The following is a 21,248-nucleotide window of genomic DNA, read 5'->3' as shown; positions in this document are numbered from 1 at the left end:
TGCTGTGTCCCTGCATTCGGACACCGCACTGGGCTGGACACTCTCTGTCGTGACAAGTTACCATCTGCAGTGATACCACACGGAGCTGGACAGCATTTGTCATGACACCTCACTGGGCAGGACACCGTCTGTGTGGCACCCGCTGCCCCTTACGCGGAGCCACACGCGACTGTGGTGGTTCCGCGTTCCGGTATTTGTGGGGACTCCCCGTTCTTCCTGCGCGCCACACGCCTGCTCGGGCTGGGCAGCGCGGAGGCGCCGTGAGGGAGCGGGGCACGGCGGGCTCGGCCCGCGCGGTGCATTGTGGGCAGGGCCAGCCACCGCCGCCATTTTGTCTCCGTCAGGCGCGGCGCGGGTTGTCGGGGCGAGGTGGGCGGCGAGCTGGTGTCTGGCGAGGGGGATTCGGCCTGCATCTCACGATGATATCGGCCGCCCAGCTCCTCGATGAGCTCATGGGCAGGGACAGGAACCTGGCCCCGGATGAAAAGCGCAGCAACGTGCGGTGGGACCACGAGAGTGTGAGTGTAGCGGGGCCGCCTCTCTCCTCCCTCCGCTGCTCTCGCGCACTGCGCGGAGCCGGGGGTTTGTCGGAGCGACATGGGCGGCTTCTCTTGGCCAGGGACAACTGCGGGAAGGAGGGAGAAGGGGGGAAGAGGGAAGGCATGACGTGCCGGCCAGAGCTGGGGTTCCGCGTGGGTTGTCGGGGTGCGGGTTGGGGCCCTCCGTGCTGGGCCCTGCATGGCGGCCTGGGGCGGGCCGGCCCTGGCCGTGCGCGGGACCGGCGCCGAGTCTCACCGAGGAGGAGGAGGAAGATCCCGACACAACCGGGCTGTTGTTGGGCTGCAGGAGGGACGGCCCCGCTGTTTGGGTGTCTGCGGGGGAAGGCTCTGCCGCCGTTAACGGGAACGGGGGTTTCCAGAGAGCTGCTGGTGGCAGGGGTCTCCCGGGGCGGCTAAAGGAATTCAACACTTCAGAGTGGAAGCTGCTGACTTGCACGAAGGGGGTTGAGACAGATGTTCGAGTTTGGGAGATAAATGTATCTGGATCTCTTCCTGAGGATGGTGTTGGGGGAGGAAAAAGAAAGGCACGCGCGACCGACTTTAATGTCTGGAGCTTGTACTACAAGGAAAAATCATAAGACTTTTGATTAAGAAAAGGTTGATTCTTTCTGTATTTCCTCACTCAGAAGAATCTGCTTGGGAGGGGGGGACGGACACTATCCTAAACAAGCCTGTTGTTTAGGAGTACTTGACGTACTTTTGTTAATATGGTGTTCGTTCATTTTCTGCAATAAGTAGCCCAAACAGGACAACGTTGTTGTTATTATTATTATTATTATTATTATTATTATTATTATTATTATTTATTATTATTAATTGGGGTTTCTCCAGTTGGTTGAGCTTTAATGAATGAGTTAGTTTTGGCTATTATAGTTGCATTGTAAGTTATTTCAGGAAAACTCAGTGGTACCTACAGAGTTCCTATAGCTACTGCTTTGGGAGAGATGAGCACAGGAATTTTTAAATTTTATTTTCTTCCGTTCATGATACCTTTTTTCCCGTAATGATGTATGTTAAAAGAAAGTGTCACAATAATTTATGTCTTGAATGATAGGGATTTCTGTGGTTAAAGCTGCACAAAGCATTTAGCTCCTCCCCCTGTGTTGGTGTTTATTTGGGGGGAGGGAGAAATGCTTGCATTAAATCATGTTAATCTAAGACATGTTTTCATGTTTTTATATAGGATTTAGGTCATTATAAAGGAGGATAATACTTGTTTGAATTTGTTTGGAATGGTTGAGTTTGTATGATCTAAGAACCAATACCTATCTTACCTTAGAGTTTTCAAGTGTGAGGAACCATTCTTTCCCTAGAAAAATGCTGCTCTGTAGATAAGAAGTGCACATCAGGAAGAAATCATGATTTCAGGAAGTTTTCATGGCCTTGTTTATGTGTTTCTAGACTTACTTTATTAAGAAAATAATTCGCGTGAGTGTTCGGTTAGATACTTTCCTTTGACTGTGAATTTAAAATGAAGAGGAGTTAGATGAAATACATGGAATACAAGGTGAATGGCTTGAGCCACGTTGGCCCAGGTAGAACAGATAAGGTGATTGGTTTGGTTTATTCGTTAAGATGAGAAAGACTTCTTTGCTGGTTTTTGTTTTCCCCATCATTCGCTTTTAGTAAGTTCAGATTGCCTTCTTCATCTTCAATTGAACAAATCACAGAGTATTTTCAGTTTTTCTTTTCGCTTACGGCTTTAGGCTGTAGAGTTTGACTGTAACCAAATGACTCAGTCTCTAAGCTGTTCAGTTTTGTTGATACAAAACCAGGGCCTTGTCTCTCCTTCCCAGTCCTCTGACAGTTCAGAAAAGGAGCACTGTCCTGTGTCTGAGAGCAGTGGGAAAGTTACAGGCTTAGGGTTGAGCCTTCAGTCCTGCAGGATCTGCTGCTGTTCGCTCTGCTTTGATTTATGATTAAATACAACCTTTCTGCAAGGAATGTTTTCCTAGATTCCTGTAGTCCGCTGAGGTCATAAACCCTAACAATTACTGCCGTTAAACACGTGTCTCACTTTGACTTTCTTTGTCACCTAAAGATTAAATTTGCAATGCTGACATGTTTCAAAAGACAGGAAATGCAGATAAGGTTCAAATGGTAACATTAATTCCTCTGCCGGCTGTCCTGCTTTTCAGGTGAAATACATCTGCTAATGTAATTTCTTTTGAGATTAGACATTGATCAGCATGCAACCTGCTCAATGCCAGCATGTTGTATCGATCCCATAGTGTAGGATTTTGTGTCACATTTCATCAGTTTTGAATGTGGAAGATTACCAAGAAGCTCATCTGTATTTTGCTTATTCTTTGGAGATTGTGTCCATGTGGCTCTCAGAAACTGGAAGGTGCAGTGAAATAGAAGATGGAAGTGGAAAGTGTGGAAGCAGAGGGTGTGATAGCTCATTGTGTGATTTATTTGCAGTGCCAATGAAACATGTAGATCATATATTATAAAAGTTTTTCTAGAGCTTAAGTTCTTACTATAAAACTTTGACATGATTAAAGCCTTTAATCTTTAAAAATTGGAATTCCACTTGTGGTATATTTCAGTATGATGGCATATCTTTAGGTGATCAGTTCTGGTTTTGGCAAAAAGGCTTTGTGTGCAGGAAGAAATTATTAGTATCGTGTATTTTAGTCTTTCTGCTTACTATCATATCATTTTGTAGACAAAATGTATTTCTTTATTGATTCACACCTTCCTGCTTTAATATGCTGCTTGCTTGCTTGCACAAGGCAAGGAAAAAGTTCTTACAGAAATAGCAGTTGCATAAGAATTCTGAGGCTGTTCTGTAGTACAAGACACACAGCATGGGCTGCCCCTGCTTCTGTAAGGTTTGAAATTTTAATGCTTCTTCAAGGCAAACTCAGGGTTTTCAGAAAGTGGAAAGGGATGAAGAGCTGTTAGGGACAAACAGTTGTGAGCAATCACCTCTGATGATGCAGTTTCTCAAAATGTTGCTTTGTATTCAGAGTATGATGGCATGATTTTAGCTATTTATGTGTTGTGCTTTTATAATGCCAGCAACCTAAATTGCTTTGTATCTAGGTAGAATTTAAGGACTTAATCCTCCAGGGGATGGAGGGAGAGGACTTAACCTTTCATTACTAATACTCTTCCTACAACAAATAACATTTATCTTCAAGAGTGGATTCTGGAGAAGGGCTGATGTTTGTTTGGATTTGGGTGCGTGGACATTGCTCTTAAAATACCTACTGCCTGTGAGCTTTAATGGATTCAAAGAACTCAACTATGAGAAGGAATTTACTAGTTTTTAATGTGTAAGCCTCAGCCTGCTGAATTTTATTCTCAGCCTTTTTACTAGGAATTGTCTTTCTAAAGGAATTTGCTTTTGTAATTGTTTATTACTGTTAGAGAGATACTTCTCTACAAGTAAATAAATTTCTTGCAGAAGAGAAACATGTTAATGTAGAAGCACTAACAATATAGAGCTGTTAATAGCTTCTTTACGTGGGGGAGCTTTGAACTGCTTCCCAAACTCTGGTTGAGGTTGCAGTTCTTGCTGTTAACTTTGTGCATTTGGATGTAAAGGATGCTGCTTTCCCACCTGCTGGACATTTCAGGGATTAGTGAATTTGCGATGAAGAAATGGAAAGTTCCAGCATCCCTGTTGTAGCATCTTAGCAAAGTTTGAGCACTCAGGGGCTTTGAGACCCAGGCCGTCTCAAAGGCTTATCCTGCAGCAGCACTTTGACACTGACACGTGTCTGTTGCACCTGCTCGCTAGCAGAGCTGCCAGAATAACTCTGCAAAAGGAGTAAATGCTCGTTACCTGCATTGGTGGTTACTCCCACCGAACTGCCTGTTGTGGAATGTGTTTTCATACTGCTTGTGATCAGTGCAGCGATGCTGATAAACCATGGATGAGTGATGCCAGCTGAAGCCCATCAGTCACATCTGTTTCAGTCCTTCAGTGGTTCCATGATGCTTAAACCATTCCTTGGCCCTTACTGTTCCCACTCACCGTTGATTACTTAGGGTTGATGGAAAGTGCGGTTGATGTTCAGCCTGGGAAGGCAGATGTTGCACTGTATGAAGCTGAGCTGGAGTGATACCTGCAAGATTCTGCAGAATTCCAGCAGGTTGTATTTTCCTGTTGAAGCATATGAAATTGAAGAGCATAATGAAATGGGTATGAGAGGGGAAGAAAATTGCTTCAGCCACGGTAGTCTGAACCACTCTGAAGTGAGTATTTCTCTGCAGGCTGCTTCCTAGGAGAGAATGTCAAGTAATGCACTGAGTACCATCATAGTGCTAGAGTGGCAGCATCTAGAGCTTGTAGAAGAAAATTATGGCAGCTTTTTGCTCTCTGTGTGTGGTTTTTGTCATTATTTTGGGTTTGAGGTTTTTTTGTTTGTTTGATATAGCTTGTGTTTGTTTTGGGTTTTTAATATATAAATAATTAATACAGTGTAGGGCATTTTTTAACCTCATACTTTAGTATTTTTAGTTGTAATCAGTTCATAAAAAGAGGCTTTTCCTAGTAGTGCTGTTTCGTAATAATTGTAATTCTTTCTGGTTTTATTGAGGATGGGTGTCTTGCTTTGTTCATCGTACTTCTAATTTTTCCTTTGCTTCTTCACTACTGGTTTCTAAACTGTTATGGGCCAGTTTTTAATTTTTTGGTTGATCGAAGATATTCTACAACTCATGTAATTATTTGGTGTGGTTAGACTGTCATTACTGTGCTGTGTCTTAAGAAATTGTTTAATCCTCTGAATTTTTTTGGGAAATGTCTTTCCACTGATCCTTATACCTGGATGTGAGTATGAGAAAATGGAAGAAGAAGAGAATGTATAGACAAATTACAGTTCTGTGGAAAAATCCATCAGAAAAACTGAACAGAAAAATCCATCCCAGAAACTGCTCCTTTGAAGTAACTGTTGTAAAACAAGGGATATTGCAGCTTTCCAAGAAGAGCAGATTCTGAAATCAGATTTGGTCCAATAACTTCCTCCTTCCTTCTGAGAAGAAAAAAAAAAAAGTCACTTTACATGTTTTCTTAACTATTCTTGTTAAATTGCTTCAGATAGGTACCAGTGTCCAAACCAAGGGAGAAGTATTCAAATGGCATAATAAGAGATTTGTTTGTTGGTGTTTCTTTTCCATGGTTTGTTAATAGAAAGCCTGATTGTTTCTCTGAGGAATCTGCAAAGCAGTCAGGAGAGTTTGAACTTCCGGAGGCTGATTTGCAGTCTGGCAGTTAGCTTGGAAAAATAAATCAGGCTGGTTTAATTTGATCAATGGGTATCGCAGGCTTTTTAGTGAGGTGGTGGTGTTTGGGGCTTCAGTCCTTACCCTCATTTCTTCAGATACTTCAGTCTGTATCTTGGGAGATAAGATAGTCCAAGTCTTTGGTCACAGGGTATGTGAGAGGATTAGAACTAGGCTGTAATGTGTTCAGAGTTATTAGATTGCAAAAATTTAAATTGATGTCATGTAAAGGAGGTGTTGGAAGAACGTCCAGACTAGTTTTGGATTTACACCTTAATTAATGGCAGTCACGTCTGTGGGGAGGGTCTAGTGAAAAGTTAATTATTTATGATTATTTATTAAGTTTGGGATGAAAGTATGTCTGATTCTACCCTTGCGTTCTGATCGATAGACAGGAGATATTTCTGTGTCATGAACTTCAGGAACTGACCACCTTGACTAGCTAAGCTCATGCTCATGGGTGAGGGTCAATAATCTTTTTAACAAAAGCTGGTTTTACCCATAATATGTTAAGTATTTATTGACTAGAATAACAGGTTTGTGGGGTTTTGGGTTTTTGAAATTTCTGGTGGTCTTTTTTTGTTATCAGAAAGAGAACCTGACTCAATAATGTAAAACCAGGCTGTGGAGAAGCAAACCAAACTCTTTCTAGTTGGCAGGAAACCAGATTAAAAGGAATGCCTTTTCTGCCTGAAGAGCTATATAATGTCTTGGCTATCATTCTTAAAATAGGGAATTGTAAGAACAGTGGTGTGGGAAAGCTTCTGGATAATTCTGTCTTTTAATTGCCATCAAAGTCCTTGGGATAGTACCAGATGTTTTAGTGCAGGTAGCTCTGGTTCTCCAGGCCAGTAGCTCTGAGGAAGTGAAGGCTGAACACAGAGTAGTCCCATGTTCCATGCTTCCATGCCAGTTTTTCTCACCTCTTGTTGCTTTTCACAGTTAAGAATTTCACTGAAACTTACTAAATAGTCCATTCTGATCTCATTCCTTTCATTTGGAAATATTAAATATTTAATATTTATAAATTGATGACACTTTAATCTTAAATATTTAGATTTAGTGGTAGAATTAAGAACTGTTACAAGGAAAAGTAGGATTTTTAGTGTTTTGTCATCAAAGTGCATCTTGTAGCACTTACTGCTGCCAAGAAATATAAAGATAAAGGGTGTATAAAGATAAAGGGTGTGTAAAATTTCTAGAAATTTTACTATGTTCAAAGGAAACTTTGACACTGAAACTTTGTGTTTTAGTATAAAAAGCAATTGCATAAAATTTTCAATTCGAGAGACAAAAAATGATGCCTGTTTCTTTCTTCTGTCAGGTTTGCAAATACTATCTTTGTGGCTTTTGCCCAGCTGAGTTATTTACAAACACCCGTTCTGATTTAGGTAAGTTTATAAGTCATGACATTTTTATTCACGGAAAAGTAATTTTTGTTTGCAAACTATGTTTTTATTGTTAATCGCTTTGTCAAAACACTTGGATTGTTTTTGGTTTTTTTTTTTTCATTTCAAGGGTTGCCAGTGATACAGTGTGGTAAAAGTAGTATTTATTCCAGATCCTACTTTGTCTAAGTTGAAAGGCTTCTTAAAAATTTTTTATTACTATGTAAGCCAAGTTGCTGGGTGTGGGGTGTTTTTCTCCTGTTCAAGTGGCAGTTTTGTGTGACATACTGTTGAGCTGCTTTACCTACAGTAAAAGACTCACTTCCTGTAATAGTTATTTCTAAAGGCCAGCTCTCAATTGCTGGTAGTTGATGGCTACATATAGTATATATTTTGGAGAGGTTAACTTAGCAAAACCAGACTTTTTGTCTTAGTGTTAGTTTCTAAGTCTGTTACAGAGTTTGAGAGTCTGGGGAAGGTGAGGAATTTTAACACGGTCACCTTCATGAGCCCAGGGTACATACCTCCTAATTTACTCTGAAGATCTGTTTTAAGTTGCCAGTGTGTTGCAGAGAACCCTGGAAATTAGAAAGTGCCTGATGAAATTTCCCTTCATATGTAATTTTTCTTTATTTTTCTTTTTTTTTTTTTTTTTTTTAAGCCCCAGGTATTTAGGATATTACATTGTTTGTATTTACTGATGTAAAACTTGATCTGGAAATTTTATTTTTTATCATGACTGCATATGTTGAGTCTCTTTTTTATAACTACCTAATGATGTTGGCATTCTTTTTCTTCAGTGTGTCTTTCAAGCTCCAAGCAAAGGAAGCAGAATGGCAGAAGCATAAAAGTCTTTGTGAAATGTTTATAGTTCTGTTCTGTCATGATGCACAAACAAATGTTGGTGGAATATGAGTACAACATTTAGGAATGCAAACTTAAGCTTTTTGTGTTGTCTTCTTAGGTCCTTGTGAAAAAATTCATGATGAAAATCTACGCAAACAGTAAGTTTGTTGTTTGATATGTTAAAGTAAATGGAGTTTCTGGTACCTTTGCAATTTGTTAATAGCAGCCCAAACATTACGAATTACTTGCTCTTTTTATTTGCAAAAGTTTATTTAAATTTTTATTTAAATAAGAATTTACTTATTTAAATATATCATATTCTCTTACTGTGAGCAAGAATTCGTAATATTGTGTGTCTTGTTACTTAGTTTTCATCTATTACAGATTTATGTGAGCTCTCATTTTTAAAACCTTTTCTCAGGTATGAGAAGAGCTCTCGGTTCATGAAGGTGGGCTATGAGAGGGATTTCCTGCGCTATTTGCAGAGCTTGCTTGCAGAGGTGGAGCGCAGGATCCGCAGGGGCCACGCTCGTTTGGCTCTCTCACAGAACCAACAGTCTTCTGGGGTGAGTCTGCAGGAGTCAGTGAGGCAGCTTTTCCTGTAGATAGGATCTTCAGGGTCTTACCTATTCAGATGAAACTTACTGTTATCCAGAAGATTCCTGATGAATTAAGATTTTTTGCCTGTTAGCCAGCAGATTGCATCTGGCATTAATAGACAAGGCAGGTGACTCCAGAGTCACCAAGAGCCCTCTCTGTTCTCACTGTCTCTTGTTTCCTCAGAATGAGTATCTGTTCTCTACCTGTCAGGTGTTGCCTTTACCCTGACAACCTCAGTTTATGTTCTCTCCTCTAGTTGCACATTCCTCCCTCCCTGCACTAGCAAGCTGTGTCTCTCCCCATGATGGATTTGGAGCAGTGTCTGTGGCCTGTGCTCTCTGAGTTTTGTGACTGCCAGGACAGCCTTGCTCTTTCTGCTGCCCCACCTCACTGTTCTGTACAAAGTCCAGTTGCTTCAGAAGGAGCTGTGGACAGTGTCAAGTTGAGAGATGCCACTTGTGGAGCAGAGGTGGGAGTGCAGCAAAAAGTCTGTTCTAGCAGCCTGCAGAGAGGACACTGCTAACAAGTACATCTTTGAAGTGAGATTCTTTTTGCATTTTACTCAGAGTTTGAAATGTAAAGTGTACAGAACCTCTGAGTCATAATCAAATGTCTGCAAAGATATGTAATAGCTGCATGGGAGTGTCAGAGTTTAAAGTTAGGACTTTGAATACAGTTTTCTTGCTTTTTATGGGCCAGGATCTTGAACATTTTTGTTGAACTGGGAGGAATTAGTGTGACTAGACTTAACAGGGGTGGAGTAAGTTGTGTCGAGGAGTGTTTTATAGTAGACTAGACTATTGTTAGGAGCTTCTCATGGGAGAAGAGGCCTGGGGAGGTTATTCCCAAAGTGTCTCTGGAATGTGAGAAGACATACATTTGTGTGTTTAAGCTATCTGAACAAAAGAAAAAGAAAAAAAAAAAAAAAAACAACAAGGAAAGAAAAAAAGCCCCAAGTCACTCTTGCACTTTTTACAGGGAGCTGGACCTACTGGTAAAAACGAAGAGAAGATTCAGGTGTTAACTGACAAAATTGATGTACTGCTTCAACAGGTGAGAGGTTTTTAACCCCCATGAGAGAGATCACTTGCTTTTGTTACTTGATCAAAAAATAAACTTTTAATGTTTTTATTGCCTTTTAGATTGAAGAACTAGGTTCAGAAGGAAAGGTGGAAGAAGCACAAGGAATGATGAAACTTGTTGAACAGTTAAAGGAAGAGAGAGAGCTGCTGAGGTCTACGACTTCAGTAAGTCATGTGTTCATAGTTCTGTGAGACATATCAAAGTTTGGTGCACAGTACATTCTAAATAACCATGTCCTTCCACTGAAGGCATGCAAGGTCTGTGTAGAATTCATTACATAGTAACAGGACGTTTGGCTGTGTTAATCCAGTGTATTGATTAGGCATTCTATCTTGGGAGTGGGCTTCCTGCACACAAATTATGAAATTACCCACCCAGCAGTCCTGGAGGAGAGCTTTCACCTTCCTCTAGTTGAGGTCTCATTTAAACTTTGCCCTGTGACCTCTACACTAGAATTATACTGTTAGAGAAGCTGTTACAGAAAGTGCTTGAGTCAGGGCTGTGACAGCATCTGGCTGACTCTCAGAGCTACATAAACCAGAGGGAATGTGTTAAGTATCAAGTTCTTGTTAATAAAAAAGAAGCTTAAGTTTAAAGATTTTATTTTGGCATTTAATTAAATGCTCAAATTGAGATTCTTGTTTTAAGAATTCAGTTGGAATTCTTAAGTTCAGTTATGTCTGTACCATATTTTATAACACTGAAGAGTTCTTCATTACAATTTATTGAAACAATGGCTGGAAGGATTAAAAGTTTGAAAATTTTGTTGTTGGTTTTGTTTATAATTAAGAGATCTTGTTTTTGTTAAAAAAACTGATAATTCTAGTAGAAATGCTTTCATAGCAAAAGTTTTTTTAAAGGTGTAATAGTTTTGAGGAGGTTAATTTGAACTTTGTCTTGTTAACATGTTCTTGCGTGTGATATGGTTTGATGTTTTTCGTTGGGACTCAATTTTTTTACTTGAAGAGATTGAAGCATACTTTTTGCTTTAAGTGACTAATTGGGAAAGGACTTAATTTGTTTTGCTTTAAGGTTTTTTATTAAAATAGGGATATATTTAATAGGGATAGTTTTGCTTGTGTGTTATTTGAAACATGCTTAAAAATTGGTGGATTGGGTTTTGTAACAGCTGTTTAAGAAATTAACATATAAAGCTGTTTGACTTTATTTGTGGTGTGATTTTTATTATTTTCTTTTGTTAGTTAAGAATGCATTTTAATGTTTGATGTGTTCTCTTAACAAGTGTTTGATTTGTGGGAGAATGAAGCATATTAAAGATGTGATGAATACCTTAATTTTTTTTAAATGTGGTTACTTTTTCAGATATATATGTGGGACTATTGTTAGTTTTTACTTTTTGGGTTATACTTAATGAAGTAAAAACTTGTAAAAATGTTGATAGGCATAATTACTTTTTTTTTTTAAGAACTCTTAAATGTTGCACACAGCATGTTTATGTCCATGCTGTATGATTCATGAACCTGGGCTTATGTTGAAATTTCAGTGTACTTCTCATATGTCTGTTGAAACAAGTGGTTTAATTTCACCACCATACTTTTAAATAGAAACCAGTATTTTTTTTATTTTTGTTTTTCTTGATGTAGTATTCTAGCCTTTTGATTCCTTGAGGTGTATTCCATGGTAGTTCTGCAGCTCCTGACATTTCAGTTGATGCCAAAGATATCTTAAAACAAGATTTTACAAGAAAAACTTAAAACTTTAATTTTTCTGATATTGCAAGGAAGCTGCAGATACAACTGTGTGCATGTTAATGCAGTGAGTAATGGTTCTGTGGTTTTTCATGGGCTCCTTCCATGTGGGAATGGGCATAGGGTGGCCTCTTCTCTCCCTCTTTACTGTGATGGGGTGCAGTGCACCAAAGATAAAGCAGGCAGATGTGATTTCAACTTTCAGTAGAGCTTGGGATTTGACAACAGTAACAAAGAGTCATAAACCTCTTCACTGACTAAAACTTCTCCTTTGCCGTATCAAATATTCTTCTTTTTCAGACAATTGAGAGCTTTGCAGCCCAGGAAAAACAAATGGAAGTTTGTGAAGTTTGTGGAGCCTTTTTAATTGTAGGAGATGCACAGTCGAGGGTAGATGACCACTTAATGGGAAAGCAGCACATGGGTTATGCCAAAATAAAAGCTACTGTAGAAGATTTAAAAGTAAGTATTTCCTCTAGTTATTGAAATGAAAAGTGCTTGGAGGTTTCCTGATGTACATAAAAGGCTGTCCAGTGATTTTCTCAAGAAGGTGAAACACTCCCAAGAAATGGAATCCTGCACTGTGCTTTCACTGATGTAATTTGTTGTGACATAGACACAAGCAACGATGTTGGTTCAGGTTGGAATTTTTATGGTCTTTTTAAGAAAATGTAGTGTGGCCTCTGTTGTGAGAGTGACAAGCAAAAAAAGGTTCTGCAAGACAAAGGATTTGCATTTCAGGGATTTTAGGAAGTACTGTTCTTTGTTTGGAAGATAAAACAGACCTGTTTTAAAAGTTTAGGCTTTTACATCCTCAGAATCTGTAAGCTTAAGTGTCTTGAGTAGTCTTAATTTCTTCCTATGAACTTCTTTTTTTAAGGAAAAGTTACGAAAAAGAACAGAAGAGCCTGACCGTGATGAAAGGTTGAAAAAAGAGAAGCTAGAACGAGAAGAGAGGGAGAAGGAGAGGGAGCGGGAAAGAGAAGAGCGGGAAAGGAAGAGACGACGTGAAGAGGAGGAAAAGGAGAAAGAGAGGGCTCGTGATAGAGAGAGACGTAAAAGGAGCCGCTCACGGAGCAGGCATTCCAGCAGGACATCTGACAGGAGGTGCAGCCGCTCACGAGACCACAAAAGGTCAAGAAGCAGAGACAGAAGACGAAGCAGGTACCTCTGTGTGTGTCTGTGTGTCTCTTACGTATTTTTAGGTAAATTTCCAAAAGGTAAAAGTCTTGTGGGGACTTACTGTCAGCCTGAGTAACATCAATGATTTGTTAGCTTCACTTAAGTGTTTCTTCTCAAGTGAAGACATACCTTATTGGTTCTAAGGATAAGCAAGTTTTTGCTGAGTGTCACTGTCTTCTCTCCATTTTTGGAAGATGAAACCATAGTGGTGGAAGCGACTTTATGAGGGAGCTTCCAGCAAACAAAGAATTCTCCCCAAAAATACGGTTTCTTGTTTCTTCCTTCAGCTAGTCTTTATTTCATAGTTGTAGATACTTTTAAACTATGTAGTTAAATGTTTCAGTAAATAAAGAGGCATATTTCTTACGTACTGGGAAACATTTCTATACAATATGTTAAGATTTGGTTTCTGCAAGCAATCACTGTATTTTAAAGTGCTGCTGTTTTACTGTTGTATATTCTGAGATAGAGAATAGCAGCTGAGATTTACGTTTTGAAATTCTGTCTGAATGTTAAGGAGTCGTGATCGGAAGAGAAGCAGAAGCCATGATAGATCAGAAAGGAAACACAGGTCTCGTAGTAGGGACAGGAGACGGTCAAAAAGCCGGGATCGAAAATCCTACAAGCACAGAAGCAAAAGCAGAGAGAGAGAACAAGACAGGAAGTCAAAAGAAAAAGGTATGTTTGTGTAAAGACTGAGTTCTTAGCAAGTTCTGAAATGAATCTTTTCTTAGAGTCTCAAAAGCTGTTAGCTTTTCAGTGAGTGCCTGAAAGTTCTTAGTACCAAGTCAGACCTCATTCTGAGAGGTGTGTGTGTTGCTGTAAGCAATTTGAAGGATTTTGTTCTTCCCAGTTACTGTCACTACATGTGTGTGCATACCTACACCCCAGTGTCCTTCTCTTACCTGTTGCAGTTTGCCTGCAGATGAAGTGTGCAAGGATTTTTATATATTTTAAGACCTGTTTACCTTTAGAAAAGCATAAGCCTGTAAACATAATTTTCTAAGAGTGAATGTCTTATATTCCTACTCGTAGTGGATATTTGCAATTACCCTTTGCAGGCACATGTTTTTGTGGGGGGCTGGTACCTTGCTTCTCACCTGTATGACCTATTAATTCCCAACACTATCATGTTTCCTTTATTCTTTTAACAGTGCTTTTAAGTTTTTTCCCCAATCTGTAAATGCAGTTCAAGATAAATACTGCAGAATCCCTGTGATGCTCTAAATGACAATTTATGCCTTCTCCCCAGTCTCCTGCTCTTCCCCCCGCACCTTTCTCCTTTTGTTTTTTTTTGTTTGTTTAAGCAAAGTGAGTCTTGCTTTGTCAGTATTCAGGTGAGTCTGAACAGAAAGCTGTGTTAGTTTTTGAAACAGTTTTGTAGCTATAGGCGCCATGTATCACAGCATTCACGGTGACCAGAGGCTGAAGCTCAGAAACTTTGGGTAGGATTACAAAGAGCTACAGTGAGAACACTGTAGATTCGCATTCTGTGAGAAGAAGATACTAATTCACTGCTAAATTTCCCCCTTTAAAAGTCTTTTGGAACTTCTATAGGAACGTAATACTTCTGGCTCTGGTGGGGAGCTGACTAATGGCCAGTCCGAAACAGCCACCCCACTTCATGGGCTGATCATCAGTAATGGATGAAACAATTGTGTTTCTAAGGTACTTTTGAGGTTCTCTGGAATGAAAGGTGCTCTGTGCATGTGTCTGGGTTGCATAGGCCTGTCTGCTTGACCCTTCTCTGTATTTATCCAGTGGATTAGTTGCCAAAATGTTGGTGATGCTTCATGTATTTCTCTTCCCTGACTTCCTTGAACTATTTCAATTATTCTGGCTTATATTATGGGACACCTTCAGTATTGATTCTTCTCTCATTTTCCTTTGCCGTGTAAGAGAGTGGGTTTTGTTGCTTGCTCATTGGCAGTGGAAATGATGTGCAGGCTTTAAACTCAGATTCAGCGTTGTAGCCTGTATGTGTCCATTTGTTACTATTCTTACCTGATTTTTTTGCCTACTTTATGAACAGATTTCTGGTACTTGGTGAAGAATGTCCTATTCTCCTGAATGTTTGTTATCTATGCATATAAATAACTGTTTTCTTATTTCTTCAAATTTGGTCTGGTTTTGAGCTTTTCAGTTCTTTCATTAATCTTCCCATAAATAGAGGAGCTAGTGAACTCTCTTCAATGTCTCAAGTATTTTTAGTTTTAACTTGACTGATTTCCTTGCTGGCTGTTTTGTTTTCTGCTTGCTGCTTTCTTCCGCCAGAAATGAGAACAGTGAGGTGGTGCTATGAGCTGTGATGAAAATCCCACCTGGGAAAATCAATTACTTTTTTTTGACTGTGCCATCCTAACATTTGTAAAAGCACAAATAAGCCTTAGAACAGGACTGTAATGCTGAAGAAGTTTGTGATTTTTTCCCTTTGTTGGGAAAGTCTTCTAACAGACAAAAATACAAAAGAGGAGGGAAGGAAGGAGGGAAAAAAACCAAACCCAATAGTAATTACTAAGGCAACATTGAATTTCAGTACTGAAGCTGTAAGCACCATTGCATTGTCATATTTGCAATGTGGCGCTGTAGATAGGTAGTTAAGAATAAAGCTTTTAGAGATTCATGTATTTGAAGTGTCTAGCTTTTGCACAATAGTAACTTGAAATTTAAGTCTTAACTTACTACATTGGGAATCTTGTCTTCAGAATCTACTTGTCTTTATTAGCCACCACTGATCTGCAGTTGTAAAAGTAAGCAGCAAAGGCTGTAACTACTCATGGTAGTGCCTTTCATCTGGATATCTCAGACTGCTTTATAAACATGAATATTAACACAAAAAAAACCCCCAAGGAACAGTTTACCAAGACTTGTGTACAATTGTACATTAAATTAGTCCCACACTTTGAAAATTCAGAAGTCCTGGTTTCTTGTTCACTAAGATACCATAGAAGACGGCAACCAAGGTTATAAAAAAAAAGAAAAAGCAAAAAATGGGGCACTTGCTTTGTGACACAGATTTCAGTGTCAGAGATACCTTTGCTAAAGAAAGGAGCCACCAGCCATAAACACCAGCTGAGCCTTAGCTTAATATAAACCAGTAGAGTGCACCTACTGTTCAAGTAAACAAACTTTAGAGCAGATGGAATAAATAGGGGGTTTTAATAAAACAAAAATTATTTTCCAAGTACCTTCATTTTATGAAGAGTTAATACTGGAATGGGCCTCTAGACCACTTTGGCTTGGCTTTCTGTCTTCCCTAATCTAGATTCTGATACTTATATAAAAATAATTATGATCATGTTTTAATGTTAGTGATTAAACCTCAGCAAATACTGCCAAACACTTCAGTAATACTGGATATTATGTTTGATTTTCTGAACAGTAAAGCGATTCACTTTGTCATGATAAGAATTCTCATAAAACACATCTCAGTTGCCCACATAAACTCAGTCAGAAAAATGTGCATGTGTTTAATCAGGAAGCAAAGTCAGTATGAATGTGATTATACCTAACAGATTACAGCTGAAATAATACATCCAGTTCCAACAGCAAACTAATTTTATATGCTTTCTCTCTTACTGATTAAAAATACAGTGGGGGAACTTAACTTCTTGCAAATACTCTAGGGGTTGGAAAATTATTGGGCTATTTGTTGAATACACTTTTTCAGTTCTGCTTGGCAAACTGGAGGTTTGGTATGGTATACCTATTTCAATACTAAAATTTTTAGAAGAATTTGATCTTTCATACCACAGTTTTTTTTAACCTTGAACAAAATTATCCTCTTGACCATATTCAAGACACAAACAAGACAGAACAAAACCCTGCACACTGCACATCCATAGGGCTATTAAGATCTACCATATCTACATAGGACAGAAGATAAGATTATTGGACTGACTACTAGTCCTCTGCGGGGAAACAAGACTACTATTCCTCAGTGGATCCACGTGTGCACCGGAGATACCTTTAAGACACAAAAAGAAGACTTTTTAACAAGGTTAGTTAGAGTGCAATCTACCTGCCGAGTTGCCAAATTGAGGGCAGACAGACCCAAACTGACTTAGTCCTTCAGTGAGCTGGGTAATGTTGCCGTGTGCTTGCTCCAGGCACCCTGCACTGGATGTGCTGCTGCAGGTGAATCCTCACTACTGGTGGTCATTAGGCAGTTGCCCTCATTTCTCTGTGAGGACTTTACCCTATCCTTTGGTAGTCTTATAAAGCAAAGAAGTTGGAATGTTGCTGCTCTTTTAAAGCTTAATTTCTTGTTTTGTATCCTGGAATATAAAAGTGTGTTATGCCAGTCTAGGTGATAATGTTATTTTAAATAGCTTTTTCAGAGTGTTCCATCTGTGTGCTCCTGTGTCAGGGATATATCTATCTATTTATATTATTTATTTTGATTGCCCAGATAGCAGGGAATAATCAGAAAAAAGAGCATGAATGTTGTTCTGTGTGATGACATCTGAGAGGTTGGTTTTTTGGATTTCTTTTTTCTCTCCAGAGTGTCTTTACTGAGCAAGAGTTGAATATTATGGTGTGAAATAATACAGCAGGAATTGGTATTTTTATTAAATTTGCAAATACTGAATTTACAGATGAGGCACGCAGCTCTAATACTGAATGTTTTTCTTCCCATGGAAATATTTTTACTTCTGGCTTCCTTCCTTCTTTGAAGATTGAGTTTTTAGTGTAGCAAATGCTTCAGTAAGTTTCCCAATTCATGATCAAATTGTGGGCTCCTTCCCCCACAGCTTGCTGTTTCTTTGCCTTTGAAAAAAAATTGCTTTTTATATATCTTCCAAGCTATCTCCCCAAGGCCTTTTAATGAGTTGTTTATAAATGACTGCTGTTTTTATAAAATTGAGAATTAACAATGCTGACAAATGTGCAACTTCAAATTTAATTTTGGTGATCACTGATCTCCGCCTTCAAAGCTGTCAGTGCTTAATATTATTTCCCAAAGTATTTGATAGTTTGAGATTGCTAGTTTTTAATTGGCAAGTATAAATTTCTTTGATTATGCAGTCAAGCATTGTCCACCACTCCTTTCTGATTCCTTTTCAAGAACCATAACTAACAAAAATTATAAACCAAAGCAAGCCATACACAATCAGAAATCAAAATGTGGGGACCAGAAGAGTCCCATAATAAGTAAGGAAGCCATGCACCATAATTACACATCTGCCTAACCTCTTTACCTCCAATTTGTTCATTTTGACAGAGAGCTGAGTAGCTGCCTCTGTTAGAAGGTCTGACCTTTCTCCTCTTCCCCCATCCTATACTGTCTCCTTCTACCTTTATTTTGTCCCCTCTCCATTCCAGCATGGTAGTCTGAAGCCTATTTCTGTAACTTTTTGAGTATTACTCTTATTGCTATAGAATGTAATTGTCCCATGTTGTATGCAGTATATATCTCACGTGTGCAATGTTTGTTTTTACTTTGAAATCCATGGTCAATGTCTTCTTTCATGGCAGAAAAGAGGGGATCTGATGATAAAAAAAGTAGTATGAAGTCCAGTAGTCGAGAAAAACAGAGTGAAGACACAAATACAGACTCGAAGGAGAGTGAGACTAAGAATGAGGTCAATGGGACCAATGAAGACATTAAATCTGAAGGTGACACTCAGTCCAATTAAAACTGATCTGATATGACCTCAGATCAGACAGAGGTAAGTGCATTATTTCAAACTTTGATTAGGGCTTTTTGTTACTGTTTAACAGTGCAGCGTAAGTATGCACAGATGAAGATGGAACTAAGTCAAGTAAGAAGACAAACTAAAGCACCTTCTGAAGGAAATGACAGTGTAGTCCTGCAAAACGTTTTGAGGTACATTGTTTTGTCTCAGCTATTTTGTAGCAGACTCATGCCCCCATTAGTGTGCCTCTTTGGGACATATTTGTAATATAGTCACCATAGAAAAATTAATTATCCTTTTTTATTTTTAGGGATTTTGTTATCTTTTTTTTTTTTTTTAATTGAACTGGTTTTGTATTTAAGTCCATATTGTGTTGGTACATGAGCAGAAACTTTTGCTTAAATACTTAATATTTGAGGCACATGTTGGACTACTTTGTTTTCATATAAACTGCTAGTATTTCTTTGTCAAGGATGTTTCTAGTTTTTTTGCTTTATTGCCTTGCATTCTAATGCAGTTTGTTCTGTAACTCGAGAGCCAGTAGCATTGGATTGATGGAAGTGTAGGGTTTATGAATTATTGCAGCTGACTACCATACCTCACACAGCGTTGGTGTTGTGAGCGGCCCATGAAAAGCCAAATTAAAAATCAAGGATTCAGTCAAACTAAGCAGGTACTCATGCCAGGTACTCCTTTCTCTACCCACATCCATGTTTGAATGCTGTTGCCTGTAATCTTTAAGCTTACTGTTGTGTTTTTGATTTTGAAGCTAGTGAAAAGGACTTTTTGTGTATTGTGTGAATACTGTAAATCTGATGTTAACAGAATGGAATTTTCTTTCAACTGTGTGTAGGGATGCAGTGCTGCCCAGAATTAGATATCTTTAAAGAGTTTAAAATGCAATAAACACTACATAATATTCGCCTTGTTACTTTCAATGCAATTCAAGTCCTTAAGAGGTATGTGCTTAATATTTCCTACTGTGTAGGAGACTTTGCAGTCAGCCATAGCACAGAAGAGTGGAATGGCTGGTAACAGGCTTGTAAGGCAGATATAAGTGCAGAGACAGATGCCACCAAATGATGGCAGTGTTGATGGCAGGAATGTATGCTGGAAACTATTTGTGGGAAATTAAGCAGCTAAGCAATAGGCAATTATGTATTGAAAGGGTAACTTGAAGTTTTTTCCCCACTCTCGACATAGCTTTCTTACAGAAGGTCTTTAGTTGTATTCCTGAAATAAGGAACTAACAGTGGAGGTGACAGCTGATAAATGAGCTTCTTGCAATATAATTTGTTACTGTAGTTGCATTATGTATGCTAGGAACTCTTAAACATTTAATGTTGATATTAAACCATTAATGCTACATCATTGCTTCTAATGCCAGTCATGTTCAATGGTGATGTTTTTGTAGAGTTAAGATGACAGCTAACAACTGGGCGAGTGTATAGGAATGGTAAACAAAATGCTCCTAATGCTGTCTAATCGTCTGTTCTCCCAAAATTTTGCATTATAGGACTACTATGTGAAGAGTCTGCGAAGATAGTGGAAGACAGCTTAAACTGAAGATCTGCTTTTAAATGAGGTGAAAGAAAGCTGTAGTGGCATAGAAAAATATAAAGTTGAGTTAGATTTTTTTTTTAATAAAATTTAATTCAGGACTGGTGTTTCCTCCCAGAGTTCAAAAAGATGTGTTGATAATAGCACATATGCTACTGAGAATATAAGTCCTGTATCCTTCTTTTTCTTTAAGACTTTTTAAGATAAGAAACCAACATAACCTGAACACATGGCTTGCTCAGTGTTTAATTGCAAGTTTTCATTCTTGGACTTTAAAACACAAGAATAAATGTTTAGTATTTGTGTGAATTGAACTAAAATGAATCCCATTTTTACAACTAAGCAATTCCTAGCTTCTTGATATATGAGAAATGGAAATAAAGTATCTTTGAATTTCTGTTACAAATTTGATTGTCTCTGTCATTGAACATTTAATATTAAATAAGCTTCTTTCCTAATAAATTTCTCGTGTCTTCAAGCTTAGTTCATTAATTTGGCTGCTTAGTTATTCTGTGCTGTTTGTAGGTTTGGGTTTTTTTTGGTTCTATCAGGATTTAATTTCAGGCTTACTTTTGCTGCAGTAGGTTAAGAAATTACAGAAATCTTGCAATAAAAATGGCAGTATTAATTCTTTATAAAACAGGTCAACTTTGACAGCATGTTTAGAGAAATGCCAGTGCTGAGACTGGCATTCGGACTGCTTCACATTTGCATTGCAATATTGGTTTGGGATATTGATTAACAGCCCTGTGCAGTTGGTCAGAACAGATACACAGGCAGGGAAATGTGCTTCCTGCTTCCCTGTGAAGCTGTAGTGCAAGCAAGAGTGGTTCTTTTTGGCAAAGAACTGCATTGTGTACTAGTCAGTGCTCTGGCTGTAAGGCAATGAATTTACATTCTTTAATAAGAGCATTATCTTTTCCATTAGTATTCAGGCCTTGACTGTATATGTAACCAAAGTCAGACATGGACAGAACACCATTGTAACTTATGCTGATTTATTTGGCCTGTGTGTGGAAGTGCACTTGGGAGGAATCTGCATCTACTCTGGTCACTAGTGCTAGTTTTGATACCACATGTAGACAGCCATGTTCCTTTTTTGACTTTTATTGTTCTAAACCAGACATGGGCACAGGGGATGGAGATTGGGTGTGGTGGTTTTGGGAAAAAATAAGGTTGGGAGCAAGTGAAATTATAACTAAATTCTAACTGGAGACATTAGATGAACACCTCCTCCTTTTGAAACTTGGGAGACAGGACTCAGCCTCTTTCAGCAGTGAAAATGTTTGTCTTGTACCTTCCACTGCACTTACTTGTTACAGGATTTGCATTTCCCCTTACTTTGCAAAAGTAAAAATGATAAAATGAGGAACCTAAAAATGATAAAAATTATAAAATCTCTCATAGATTAGCCTGGGATTCAGATTCTCACATGTCTCATGG

General features: G+C 38.7%; 1 protein-coding gene across 6 annotated transcripts; it reads left to right on the top strand.

Moving 5' to 3' along the window:
• The first annotated feature begins 326 nt into the window (after nt 1-326).
• Nucleotides 327-20,211, top strand: LUC7L3 (LUC7 like 3 pre-mRNA splicing factor). Of its 6 annotated transcripts, none has more exons than XM_063175950.1 (12): nt 328-518; nt 7,123-7,189; nt 8,151-8,190; nt 8,454-8,598; nt 9,611-9,685; nt 9,775-9,879; nt 11,725-11,886; nt 12,305-12,588; nt 13,124-13,284; nt 18,085-18,225; nt 18,331-18,436; nt 19,762-20,211. In XM_063175950.1, the coding sequence occupies exons 1-12, from the start codon at nt 420-422 to the stop codon at nt 19,772-19,774; spliced, it is 1,398 nt and encodes a 465-aa protein (XP_063032020.1). In that variant the 5' UTR covers nt 328-419; the 3' UTR covers nt 19,775-20,211. The 6 variants fall into 6 exon arrangements, 5 of the variants coding, with proteins under 5 accessions (XP_063032021.1, XP_063032020.1, XP_063032019.1 ...); XM_063175949.1 differs by having other exon boundaries at nt 18,853-20,211; XR_010030506.1 differs by having other exon boundaries at nt 18,085-18,436; nt 18,853-20,211.
• The last annotated feature ends 1,037 nt before the right edge of the window (nt 20,212-21,248 follow it).

The sequence above is a fragment of the Melospiza melodia genome, chromosome 24 (assembly GCF_035770615.1).
Source record: "Melospiza melodia melodia isolate bMelMel2 chromosome 24, bMelMel2.pri, whole genome shotgun sequence".
NCBI lineage: Eukaryota > Metazoa > Chordata > Aves > Passeriformes > Passerellidae > Melospiza > Melospiza melodia.
This window is presented reverse-complemented; position numbering and strand designations above follow the sequence as displayed.